The sequence below is a fragment of the Styela clava genome, chromosome 14, assembly GCF_964204865.1.
Source record: "Styela clava chromosome 14, kaStyClav1.hap1.2, whole genome shotgun sequence".
Taxonomy (NCBI): Eukaryota; Metazoa; Chordata; class Ascidiacea; order Stolidobranchia; family Styelidae; genus Styela; species Styela clava.
The window spans coordinates 10,956,608-10,968,684 of record NC_135263.1 but is presented as its reverse complement, the minus strand read 5'-3'; the positions used below and the strand labels follow the sequence as shown (position 1 = coordinate 10,968,684).

The 12,077-nt window shown below is 35.2% G+C and overlaps 3 protein-coding genes and 1 long non-coding RNA gene across 4 annotated transcripts; 2 read left to right on the top strand and 2 right to left on the bottom strand.

The window, feature by feature from the left end:
* Positions 1-570: 570 nt before the first annotated feature.
* Positions 571-2,657, bottom strand: LOC144431959 (uncharacterized). Its single transcript, XR_013480309.1, has 2 exons — positions 2,004-2,657; positions 571-1,718 (listed from the first exon to the last, which is right to left on the bottom strand). It is a non-coding gene; the product is annotated as an uncharacterized LOC144431959 (long non-coding RNA).
* Positions 2,658-2,807: 150 nt separating this feature from the next.
* LOC120340571 (dehydrogenase/reductase SDR family member 13-like) lies at positions 2,808-4,175 on the top strand. Its single transcript, XM_039408862.2, has one exon. It carries the CDS (start codon positions 2,839-2,841, stop codon positions 3,853-3,855), a length of 1,017 nt encoding a protein of 338 aa, XP_039264796.2. The 5' UTR covers positions 2,808-2,838; the 3' UTR covers positions 3,856-4,175.
* Positions 4,176-4,228: 53 nt separating this feature from the next.
* LOC120340570 (DNA-directed RNA polymerase II subunit RPB4-like) lies at positions 4,229-5,248 on the top strand. The gene is made up of 2 exons (XM_039408861.2): positions 4,229-4,423; positions 4,648-5,248. The coding sequence occupies exons 1-2, from the start codon at positions 4,238-4,240 to the stop codon at positions 4,897-4,899; spliced, it is 438 nt and encodes a 145-aa protein (XP_039264795.1). The 5' UTR covers positions 4,229-4,237; the 3' UTR covers positions 4,900-5,248.
* Positions 5,249-5,395: 147 nt separating this feature from the next.
* Positions 5,396-10,972, bottom strand: LOC120340568 (homeodomain-interacting protein kinase 4-like). Its single transcript, XM_039408859.2, has 9 exons — positions 10,902-10,972; positions 10,503-10,655; positions 10,115-10,269; positions 9,848-10,015; positions 9,196-9,319; positions 8,963-9,101; positions 8,575-8,795; positions 7,942-8,427; positions 5,396-7,763 (listed from the first exon to the last, which is right to left on the bottom strand). The coding sequence occupies exons 1-9, from the start codon at positions 10,953-10,955 to the stop codon at positions 7,227-7,229; spliced, it is 2,037 nt and encodes a 678-aa protein (XP_039264793.2). The 5' UTR covers positions 10,956-10,972; the 3' UTR covers positions 5,396-7,226.
* Between the last annotated feature and the right edge of the window lie 1,105 nt (positions 10,973-12,077).

Sequence of the window (12,077 nt, the reverse complement as noted above, 5' to 3'; positions counted from 1 at the left end):
GTGCGTTACTACTGTGTCGAGAGTTAGCTACGGAAGTAGATTGACAAGACAGCCCAATAATCAGAAATAGGACCTGTAGAACCTCTTAACTCTACAACTTCTGCATGACGTAACAATTGAATTAAACCAGCTGTTAGCGAGCGGATGAATATTAGTTATTTCTGCTCGACCTTGCGCTGAGTTGGGCAGGCTTTCCATAGCCCTGTTTAGTTATTATTAGTTAAGTTATGCTAAGACGTTGTTGAAAAATGTATAAGTAAATTATTAAACACTTGTAGATCCTTACCACGGATATGGGCCGTGAGACGAAACCATGAAAACGCCCAGAAAATGAGTTTCGTAGCGCACATCTGGTAACTAAATAAATTCTTCAGTTTTGTGTGAAAACGAACATAATGAACGCATTACAGCTTGTTCCACAATCCTGGTGCGAAATTGAATATAAGAGGTTCCCGGAAATTCAATAACCATAAGTTTACAACGCATACATAAGAACTATACAATTCGAGAGCCCTACAGCACACTAACACAAATGTATTCCTGTAATGTTTTGCCTGACCAAAATCGGACTTCCTCAGTCAATCATAATTTATTAGGTAGATTACGAAAAATATGGCATACATGTAACCAACAACAAAAAATACTTTAATTGTGTGACAGGAGTCGGGAGTGACCTCGAAAGCAGCGACACCAACAACGCTGATTCACATTTGAGAATAAATTTTATGTAATAACCACAAGCAGTTTACAACAAGAACAGCATAAAAAGCTACATCCATTTTATAGAAGCTATCAAGTATCAAACGTATTTATTTTTAAGCAATGAAGTCACAAATTAACATCGTGAGCACGAAAACACAAATAAATCAGTTATTTCTCACTTAGAAATTTACCGCAAAAGTCAAGAAAATTAAATGAATGTACAATATGTACATAACATAGTGAACAGAAATATTACAATTTACAATTAATCTTTTTTTAGTTTATGTGGTTATGTATTTGAACAAAGGCAATAATATTTCTAGAAACAGGACTACGACACTAACAAATGTCCGAAAAAAAAAACAAATGTATGATACTTATTAAATCAACTGTAATATCTAATTCACTTTCTTCTGAATTGTTTTCGAAATCCACTATCTCAAAATTCGACTTTTCCTCTATAGGTGTACTGTGATTTCTGCAGTCAATACAAAAACAAAAATCTGTGCAATTTAAGTTGATTTTGCCACACTTTCATAAATTATTTTGACTATTTTTCTTTGCAGTTTGCCAACTCAAGAACTGATTTGAGGGCCACATGCTTCTTCAGTGAATCATTGTTGGGTGGAGAGTATAATCCTTATGTTTGACAGTGTTAAATAGACGTGCCCTGGTATCATTTACATTCTTCATATCCTCTTCAAATTCCTCAGCTTTATTTATTAATACCTCGTTAACCTCAAAAGATCTTCATAGTCGAGGGAAAAAAATGAATTGAAAATCTCAATGAAGTCTCCAACATGAATTTGATGGGCAGTTCCAATTGCAGAAAAGTGCTAAAGTATTTCAATATGAATAGCCCATCTAAGCTGTTTGCAACTATTATGATTCTCATATACCTTTAAGCTTCAAGACTTCTTGTTTAATCCATTTTATAGCACTGATAGCAGCAGGGATCAGAGCCTGCGTTAGGTCGGATTGGTGGAACATTGCCGTTTTCTTTTGTAGTACAGTATCTAAAATAAGGAAGAAAATAATATTTGGAGCAGCATGATTTTAAAAATACCCCTAAATACTAACTAATACCTTGAATACATAATGCATTTTATCTGATGTACTAAATGAGCGTATATATGCTCATTGCATGTTCTACAGTCCAGCAGTGTTTGCATACCATTACTAGACTATATCTACACTAAATTTTGATATATCACAGTCTGAAATGTCCTATGACAGTATGAGTATGGACTATAGACTATATTTTGAAACATCAACTGTTTGTCTACAACTTCATTTCTCACCTCTCAATCATTTCCAATGCTACCTTTCTTTCCACTCCGGCATAACTTATCATTGCTTCCCAGGTTCTTGTCGACTCTATGAATTTAGATTTAGACCAACCGACATTAGTAAAATTGATTAATTTCTTCTCTTTCACACAACCGTGCATTACAGAAACAGCCATTCATTTCTATTTCCAAATATGCTGTGGCCTATATAGTAGTATAAGTCTGCTGAATAGTCAAGAAGAGTCATTAAATTAATCATAAACATTTCATGCAAGCCAGAAAATATCGTTGTTTGTGACATATTATTCTAGGTCTAGCCTTCCTTGGAGTTACCGCACCGTACGGTACCTATTTAACAACGTCTTATGAGCTAGTGCTCAACTAAAATTGCTATTTATGGCAAGGATATACAAGTGTTTAATATCTTACCTATACTTTTCAACACCTCCTTAGAATAACTGGACTAATATTACCGGTAACTGAAAAAAACTATGGAAAGGCTACTCAACGCAAAAGCGAGCAGTTGAGTACATCTGATATTCATCCGACCACTGGGGATCCACCTACAGCTGACTAACTTGACTGTTACGTCGTGCAGAAGTCTGCGTTCATTGGCCCATGATACCGGAAAAGCAGAGAAAATAGGACAGATGGTAACACATATTTATTGTAGTAAAAGCGTCTTTTCTGTAAAACGTGCAACTTTTGGAAGTGGGAACAAGGCAATATTTGTTACTAAATTTCTAAGGAACATTTTAAAATCATTTTCAGGTAGTTACCTGATGTGCGCTACGAAACTGAAAGATAAATGGCCTCGGCTCGCGGCCTATATGGATTCCCGAATGCAATGGATGGTGGTCTATTGGTAGCGCTGAGTTGTTTACTCATTATCATAACTTATGCGTGGATGAAGTTTGTCAAAACAGGACCCGTATTCAAGAATGATTTGGAAATTGACGGAAAAACTGTCCTTATTACCGGTGGAAGTTATGGAATAGGAAAAGAGACAGCTCTACAACTTGCAAAACGCAAGGCACGGGTAATTATCGCCAGTAGAAATGAACAGCGTGCGTCAGAAGCTATTTTTGATATCAAGAGCCAGAGTGGAAACGATATGGTGCACTACATGAAGCTGGATTTATCAGATTTTGCGGATGTAAGAAGATTTGTGAGGAATTTCATTGATACAGAACCTAGGCTGGACATTTTAATAAACAATGCAGGTGTTGCTGTTCCTGGAATGACAAATGATGGGAATGATATTATTTTAGCAACAAATCAACTCGGACCTTTTCTTTTAACTAATCTTTTAATTCCACTTTTGAAAAGTTCATCAGATTCCCAACATGTTCGAATAGTAAATGTCAGTGCTGATTTATATACAATTGGAAAAATTGACTTTGGTAATATAAATTTAGGACTTACCAAGGAAAGCCCTTATCAGCAGATAATTCAACAATATTCAAATACAAAATTGATGAATGTATATTTTACAACAGAACTGAATAAAAGACTGAGATCCGAGGATCCAGAAAACAGTTCTATATCAACCTATGCTCTTCATCCTGGTGTGATTGCCAGTGAACTTGGTACAGGAGCAATCCATAATACCTTGATGAAGGTTGGCCACTTGATACTAAAAGCTTGCTTCATGCGTCCACTTTTTTATGGCTGCCAAACCATTTTGTACTGTTGCCTTCAAAAAGGACTCAAGGAAAAAAGTGGAGGGTATTTCTCAAATATGAGGATGAGACAATTAAAAGCAGTTGCAACAGATTCAGAAACTGGTCTGAAACTTTGGAAAGTATGTGAACAAATGACTGGATTAACTAAAGAAGAAGATTATTTTGCAAAAAGCGATTAAAGTATTCTGCATGTTGGATATTTCATAAATTACAGTACTGGTGGGACAGGTCTTCTCAGTGGAAAACTACCTCACAAATATAGCAATTTTGTGAAAGATGTATGGTATCAGTTTAGAACTACATTACATTCATTTTTTTGCATGCAGAATTTTTTATTGGATTTTCTATTTTGAATTTTGTTTACTTGACGAACAGTGAAAAATGCTTGATTGTGTTATAGTTAGTCCAATTGAACCCTTTTTCTGCCATGCTTGTTTCCCATTGTAGAAATAAAGTTATTTAAGTCCTAAATTATGCCACAAAATGGCATTGAAGATGATATCTTATATTTATCCAGATAAAATATTTATATACTTTATAATTTCTTTGTAAATTTCTGTCATGACGTCCTCCTCCACAAAAGCTCTTAGTTCTGTGTTGGAAGACAAAGAAGAAGATGCATCGCAGCTACAATTTCCTCCTGAATTTGAGAATGCAGAAACTTTGCTCAACTCGGAAGTTCATATGTTACTTGAACATCGGAAACAGCAAAATGAAAATGTTGAAGAAGAACAAGAATTATCAGAGGTATAAATCTTGCCCAACAATTGGAAACAAGAATAAATATGAAAATGCTGAACTATATTTTATGAAGCATAGCTACATAAAAAGCGCATACAAGATGAACGAAACTTATGGATAGTTGTCTTTGCTATTATTATTGAGATATAAATAGCAACATCCTGTTGCAAAATACATTTTTTCCATATTTTTAGTGTTCCCATTATTCATTTATTTTTTGTTTTATTTAGGTATTTATGAAAACACTGAACTACACACAGCGTTTCAGTCGATTTAAAAATCGTGAAACAATAGCAAGTGTTCGCAGCCTGTTACTTCAAAAGAAACTCCATAAATTCGAGCTTGCATCTCTCGCGAACTTATGTCCTGAAACTGCCGAAGAAGCTAAAGCACTTATCCCCAGTCTAGAAGGCCGATTTGAAGATGAGGAACTACTACAAGTTCTCAATGATATTCAATTAAAAAGAAGTTTCCAGGCTTGATGATGAATAAATGAAACAAATTTCATCGATTAAGAGCAAAGTGCAGCCTTGCTGGATTGTTCAGTTCCAGTTCTAAATGTCTGGGGTCCAAATTATATGAAGGCTGCATGAATTTTAATACTGCAATCATTGAAAAACAGCATGAGTGATGGTAAAGACAAAATAATAGTTTGAAACCAAGTACTGATGTATACAAGAGAAGATTTTTCTCATACAGGTAAAATGGTCACATAACATAAACTCTAGGGAGGATGTACTGTACTTAATAATGAGATATTCTAGGGGTTTTTCTATTTTTATATGAGGAGTTCCTCTGTGCTTCTGATATTAAAGAGCATCTTGGAGCAGAGATTTTGCATCCATTTTATAATTGCTTCACCAATGTTGATATAGAAACCAGCAGTTCCGGTTGCCTGGACTCTATTATTTGATAGTTCAGCCATAGAAAAAGTATATAAGCAACAATGCTATTATTCAATTAGCTGCGGACAGTGCGGTCTGATTGTGGTGTACTTTGATTATCATAAACAAATTCTCTTGAGGTCACGTGCCACGTTATGTAAATCCCTATGCCAGGAATGACACAGAATTTTATATATTGGAATGGAACTAAAGGCACAATCAATGTGTTGTTGTCTTTAGGGGATGTCACTAAAATGTGTGTCCATATATAGACACCAGATATTTAGGACACCCGTCTTTCGTTGTAGTCTCCAAATACTAGTGTTTGCAGAACGACTTCCTCATCCGTTTTTAAAATAGGATTGGTTATTTTTTCACACTCGTTTCAGCAGAGAAAGCCTATAAGAACATGTTGTCATTCGGCTAGTCACGTGTTCTCGACATCAGTCTTGGCAAAAGCAAGTTGGTTGGTCGCTTTATTTGGGTGGCGGTCGTAACCGACCAGCACTTGCGCGAGGAGCGTACCCACAATTCTCTCGCCTACACAAGATTCGAACGTACCAGCCCTCTCAGCAGCACGAGTGAATGCATTAAAGTTGTGTGCGTACAAAGGTCAATAGCAAATCAAAACACGTGGTTCAAAACGTTAAAACGATAAACCTGAAACGTGCCAAGAACGAGTTCCAGAAGTAAAGCATAATCGTAATTAAACTTGTACGCCCAGAGATTTTTTCGAGACATACCAACGTGCCTCTACAATGGATGTTTCCACGATCTTTGACCTCGGGGAAATTCTACCTATTCTTTACCATAACATTTTTGGTGCTCATTTAAAAAGAAGTTTCGCGAGTGTTTCAAACGATCAATTTCATTCACAATATTCAACAACCTATCATTTAAAAACAACGATAGAAAATTTCAGTAAGCCTAGTCTATCACAGCTATTTGTAGATATGCACAACTAACAAATAGCGTGCATCAACGCAAATACGAGGTAATGTTTACAACCATGCATGCTTGAAAATCTATCTGAGTGACAAAAGTGTCTGGGAGGCCGCTAAAATGTCCATTGTTACGTCACATTTACATCTTATTGATTAGCCAATCTTAAGCAAATAGTCACTTTGATGTTTAGTAAGTAAACAACAAGTCGATGCAGTTAAAGATACAGTTGGATGCATGCGCCCGTGGCAAGTTTTATCGCCACACTTCTCTACTAATTACCGTTCGTCTCTGTAGATTTTTGATCTGAGAATTATAAATTTACTTTTCATACTGATATATTTCAAGAAACCTAATAGATTTCGACTCTAGGCGACAACCTAATAAACATTGCATGGTAAGTGCAGAGGTCAGCTTGAGTTGCCAGATTGTGCAAATATGGAATGGCAAAGCCCGATCTTTTGTTGAAAAATAACAGCGAGTCCCACTCTTAAATCAGGAGTAAGGTAACCATACCGGTGTTTTACATTCCAACCTAACTGAGGTTTTAGTATGTCTTTGTTGTGAATGTTCTAATCGCATTTATCTTTGACACCCTATTCTGGTATATTGTCCATAGACGTTTGGGCGTTTCCGAAGTATGTGTATAATATGGCGCACAGCCTAAACCCTAACCTGGTACACATACTATGTTCAGGTTGTGTACCATCTTGGTGCACATACTTCTGGAGGCCCGACGTTTGTGGACTTGCAATTAACATCGAATAATACTCACTCGCCAAAATAACTACGACACACATTATTTGTCATATCCAATACCAATCGGCGTAAATCTGGTACAAGTAACACCCCATTTTGTATTTTATTTGAAAATTTATGTTCATTGAAATTGTAATGGCCGGATAAAAATTCACTGGATATAAAATATCGTGCTGCTTCTGGTGCTTGAACGCGGTCGTAGTTATGATTAAACGGAAAGTATTTCAATGACCGGTTCCGGGATATTTTCGTAGCTGAAGGTATGCTGCAACGTCTTGTGAACACGCAACAGATAATGGCGTTGTCACGGCTTCCACGTTTCTTTCATTTTGCTTGTCTTCATAACATCCTTCTGGATGGGGAACTCGACATTGATCAAAAACTTCGTTGATATCATGAACGGTACTGCTCAAAGTAAAGTCGATATTCCTGCTTTGTTGAGCAATTGAAGAAGTATGCTGATTTGGGAATCTCTCATCTGAGTTCTTTATGATTGTTCTGCATTTCTTTGTTCCTATGGGAGCTTGTTTATGAGTTGCCGCTGTCTTGCCGTAACAAATTTGATTGGGTTCGTCATTATGAGGCAATGAGAACAAAATTGCACTGTCATATGTTTCAGGTGGTCCCGACGGATTCGCACGTATTGCCTGGAAGCCGTTGTACGGTGCATAGAAGTTATACACGTTATCAGATGGATGGTTAACATGTTGTATCGTCGACGAAGGAAAATATACAGTGTTGCTTGAGGCATCTGGGTGGTTCTGTTAATTGAAATATATTTAATAATATAGTATTTGTAAATTATTGTTAAATAAAAACTTTATAAAAAGTTATATAAAACTTTTTTTGTATGTTTTTGTAAAATTCACAAATATTAACCACGTTCCCTCGCATCGCCATTTCTTTCTCGCTGTTTGAATAAATTTTATTAAAACTAACCATAACAGTCCTTTCCTGCTCTGCAATTGTTCCGTCAGGTCCCAATCCACCGGCGTTCGTGTTAACCTGGTTTGTCTCCGCTGTGTATCTGCTGTCGCCAATAACACGTGGGCATCCACTAGTTTGATTTATCTTCATCGAATAACTTTGCATACCCGACGGTCCGTGGGCATTTTCATGTCCACTCATCGCCGCAGTAGTCAATTCGTTGGTAATCGACGTATGCGATTTAGTTTGTGTGCCTGGCCAAAAATTACACTGTAAAGATTGGCCGAGCATCCCCCAGAATGGATTGTAAAATGAAGTTGCGGGAGTATAGTTTCGGATTATCCAAGGAATTCCAAATGCTTTTAAAGATGATTCATCCGTGTTTTTGATATATTCTGCTCTGGTGTCATACCAGGATAAATGTGTAGCGGTGACAAATTCGTGAAAGAGCGCTTGGCAAGGCTTTATCCTTCGGGACGAATCGAGTGCCAGTATTTTCTAAAACAAAAATATATAATATTTAATTAACCATAAACTTGCAAACTGTACAATAAATTATATAATGAAAGATAGTGGATGGAACGCAATCAGAAGATTTTTGGAAAAAGGTTAAAACGTGATGTAAAGACGTGATTATGCACACACCTCAAGTAAATTGGCGAACATCAGGCTGTCACAGTGTTGAATAGAATCGTTGTATGTTGGAGTAGTTTGATTGGTATGATATCGACGCCACTGTGCGAGATGAGAAAGACTGGAAAATTTGAGTTTTCTTGTCTCTGCTGGATCCTTTCCCGTTTCATTTTTGTATTCAAATATGTTCTTGCGTCTCCATGGACAATTACATGTTGAGTAGTTGGACTCGTCTAAAATTTAGATGTTTAAGAATTTTTTTTATTTGTTTTTAACTTGTGATAACTTGAAGAGCGGTTAAAATCAGAGGCATATTCCGAAATACACACGAAATTAAAATAGTTGTACTAAGTAATCAAGTTATAGGGATCTGTATATATCGAATGCATAGCCTACATACCTCTGAGTGTATTTGGCTTGCACATAAATTGCTTTTCACACTTTGGATGATGTACTCGGATGAAATATTTTTCTGTTTTTCGACCGTTTTTCAATATATTGCATGGAAAATCACCTTGCATATCTTCAATATAACGGATCTGTGAAAATAATCGACCGAAATCATGTTATAATCTAATAATGTCTCTATCCCCGTTTACACTAGTAAATGAACTTTGAAATGCTATATTTTACCTGGTCGTATTCAGATGTCCCTGGATAGAGTGGGTGGCCGATACATATTTCAGCAAGCACGCAACCAACAGACCACATATCAATTGCTTCGGAAAAACTGCTTCCAATAAGTATTTCAGGTGATCTACAGTGAAGAAATAATCTATGAGACTCTAGTTGTTTAATTTACTTTGTGGTACGACAAAATATTCGTATTTTCAATTTTACAAAACATTTTAAAACTAAAAGATCAGCACCAACATTTTGATTCTATGAGGTAGATCTTGAACTAATTAGTAGGCATGTAGATATATAATTCTGATGAATCCGCCATGGAAGCTATACAATAAGAGTAATATTTATTCGGTAAACCTATTCGAAGTGTTCTCATTGGACAAGATCGACAAAAAGTTTTAATGTACTGCATTTACTATGTCTAAGTGCCAAATAAAAATTGAGAAATATTATGAAATTTATTTTTTGAATAAAGAATATACATTCATTTGTCCTTCGCGTACAATATATGTGTATATATATATACTCCTCCTAATTATTTTATTCATTTAAATATTTGATATTGATCTAAATTCTCGTAAGAGTATGTACGAAATTTCTAACGGATATTTGTAGGTTAATGACAATATGATAAATATATATTTAAACATAAAACAACCTGTAGAACCGACTTTGTATGTATGGCGCATTATAAATCCTGGCCGTGCTCAATCTACTTGCAGATCCAAAGTCAATTATCTTCACTCTAAACGGCCACTTTCTATGATCAACTAGCATTATGTTCTCTGGCTTTATATCAGTATGCAACAAGCTCAATTCAAATAATCTTAATAAAAATAAAATAACTCTCATTAGTTTGTAATTTATTTTGATAAAATGCTGTGCATCAGCCCTCCACCACATTCGTGCAATTTTTTACACTTACCGCTGTAGGGCACTAAAGAGCTGATAAGCAATGATGCGGATGTCGTAAAATGGTAATGGAAGAAATTTCCTTTCTTTCATCAACTGATACAAGCTTTTATCTAGTAATTCAAACACGAGACAAGTTCTGGATGGTTCTTCAATAATATCCAAGGTCTGCAACGTAATTGAAATATCACTCATCACATCAATAAAAATAATTTCATAGTTCATATTTCAATCATCATGCCAAATGTTTCTATTTAATTGATATCTGTTTGAAAATTATAAACATTTTGCGTATGTTTTGACCAAAAATACTCACATTGAAGCGTTATACGACAACCACGCGAAGAGCGCACATTGAATTCGTGATGGATTAGGTTCTAGTATCATATTGAAATAACAACCTGCATGATAAAGTTATTTTCTTGAATTCCATTTCTCGTGAGTTTTTTTAATATGTCCACTTCATTTAGAAGTACTTGTTCACGAAATTTGTCTCTCACAAGTTCTTTTATTGCTACGAGTCTTCCACTAGAGACATGTTTACATTTGAAAACCTGTGTGAAATAATTTTTTCGTGTGTTAGACTGTTTTCCATCATAATGAGACGTGCTGGAATGGAACGAGCGGTTTCGTTCTACAAGTTCTTGCATTTAAAAACATTTATAAGATTGTGATTTTCTTTCAGAATTAAAATTTTATTTTACTAGTAGCTATAGCGAGCTCAACAAGTATATCATCACGCTCAAGACAATATGTACGCATTCATCCTTCTGTTTATATTCCTATAAAGTAGGCCTCACCTTTCCAAAAGTCCCGGATCCGACATGGGATATTATATTGTAATTGCTCTGCATCGTCAACACTTCGCCAATATAGTGAATTTTTATTTAAAATTAATTGAATTTTATTTTTGATGCGATATTCTAATTGTTTGGAAATAATTACCATATCTTTTATTACGTCATAGAAGCTTTTAAGAAACTTTGCCTTCATGGCTGGAAGAAATTTCCCCAAATGGATGAATTTTATTTTGTCAAAAAAAAAAAAAGAATTTCAACTTATAATCTTAAAATTATATCACAATATTACTTAAAACTTTTATTAATTAAAAAACTTAATTTTAGTCGCGACATTTTTAACGGTTAAAAATCCAAAATAATGTGGTAATCATATTGAATTGACGTCCAAATTTTGGCAATTTATTTTCATAATCTGATCGCTGGAATCTTGAATTATTAGTGCAAAAATAATAAAGTTAGTTTGTAAACAGGTAGAATCCTTGTATTAATACAACAAAAAATGTTAAGTTCTGAGAGGTCTGTCTGGTATAGCTTTACTTACCTAATTTAGCGAGAAAGGGGAATGTTCATTCTTGCACTGGATTAACGTAAAACCTCAAAAAATGTACTGAAGAGCGCACATTCTCTGGTTTGCACTCTGGGGAACATGGCTACAATTTATATGAGGTTTACATCGATTTTTACTTCCATATACTTATCGGAGAATCGCGCCCGCAATGTGTACCCTTGGCATAATCATGTACAACGATTCAAAAATTTTATATCTGCAATTTCTCTAAAGATTTGAACCGCATTCATTATATCTGTGGGTGTGGTGTAATATATTATGTTGTTTATGTTTCATGTATTGTGACATTTTTCGACTTGAATTCGTTTCATTCAAAAAGAACGAGATTAAAACATGGTTGACTTTGTGAGGATTCAAACATTTTTCATATATATTCTATATCTCGTGAGCTCAGTAAACGAAATGAAAGAGAAAACATGAGAGCTTTAAGAATGTTTAGGTTGGGAAGTTCACGATTAATGGATTTTTTGGACGACGATCTTATTGTTTCCCTTCTGATCTCTTATTTAGTAAACCTATGCATACCTCTAATTTTGCAAACTGGACTGCTTATTATTATTATTTTAAAACGAGATGGAGATCCCTAATGAATAGCGTGTCACAGTTCC

What these genes read in the sequence shown, in the direction of transcription:
- LOC120340570 (XM_039408861.2), top strand. Translation starts at nt 4,238, where the DNA reads ATGACGTCCTCCTCCACAAAAGCTCTTAGTTCTGTGTTGGAAGACAAA. An exon ending in AAGAACAAGAATTATCAGAG is followed by an intron (nt 4,424 to 4,647) that starts GTATAAATCTTG and finishes TGTTTTATTTAG; the next exon opens with GTATTTATGAAAACACTGAA.
- LOC120340568 (XM_039408859.2), bottom strand. Translation starts at nt 10,955, where the DNA reads ATGCAGAGCAATTACAATATAATATCCCATGTCGGATCCGGGACTTTT. An exon ending in GGACATCTGAATACGACCAG is followed by an intron (nt 9,102 to 9,195) that starts GTAAAATATAGC and finishes TTATTTTCACAG; the next exon opens with ATCCGTTATATTGAAGATAT. An exon ending in CAAGCCAAATACACTCAGAG is followed by an intron (nt 8,796 to 8,962) that starts GTATGTAGGCTA and finishes TCTAAATTTTAG; the next exon opens with ACGAGTCCAACTACTCAACA.
- LOC120340571 (XM_039408862.2), top strand. Translation starts at nt 2,839, where the DNA reads ATGGATGGTGGTCTATTGGTAGCGCTGAGTTGTTTACTCATTATCATA.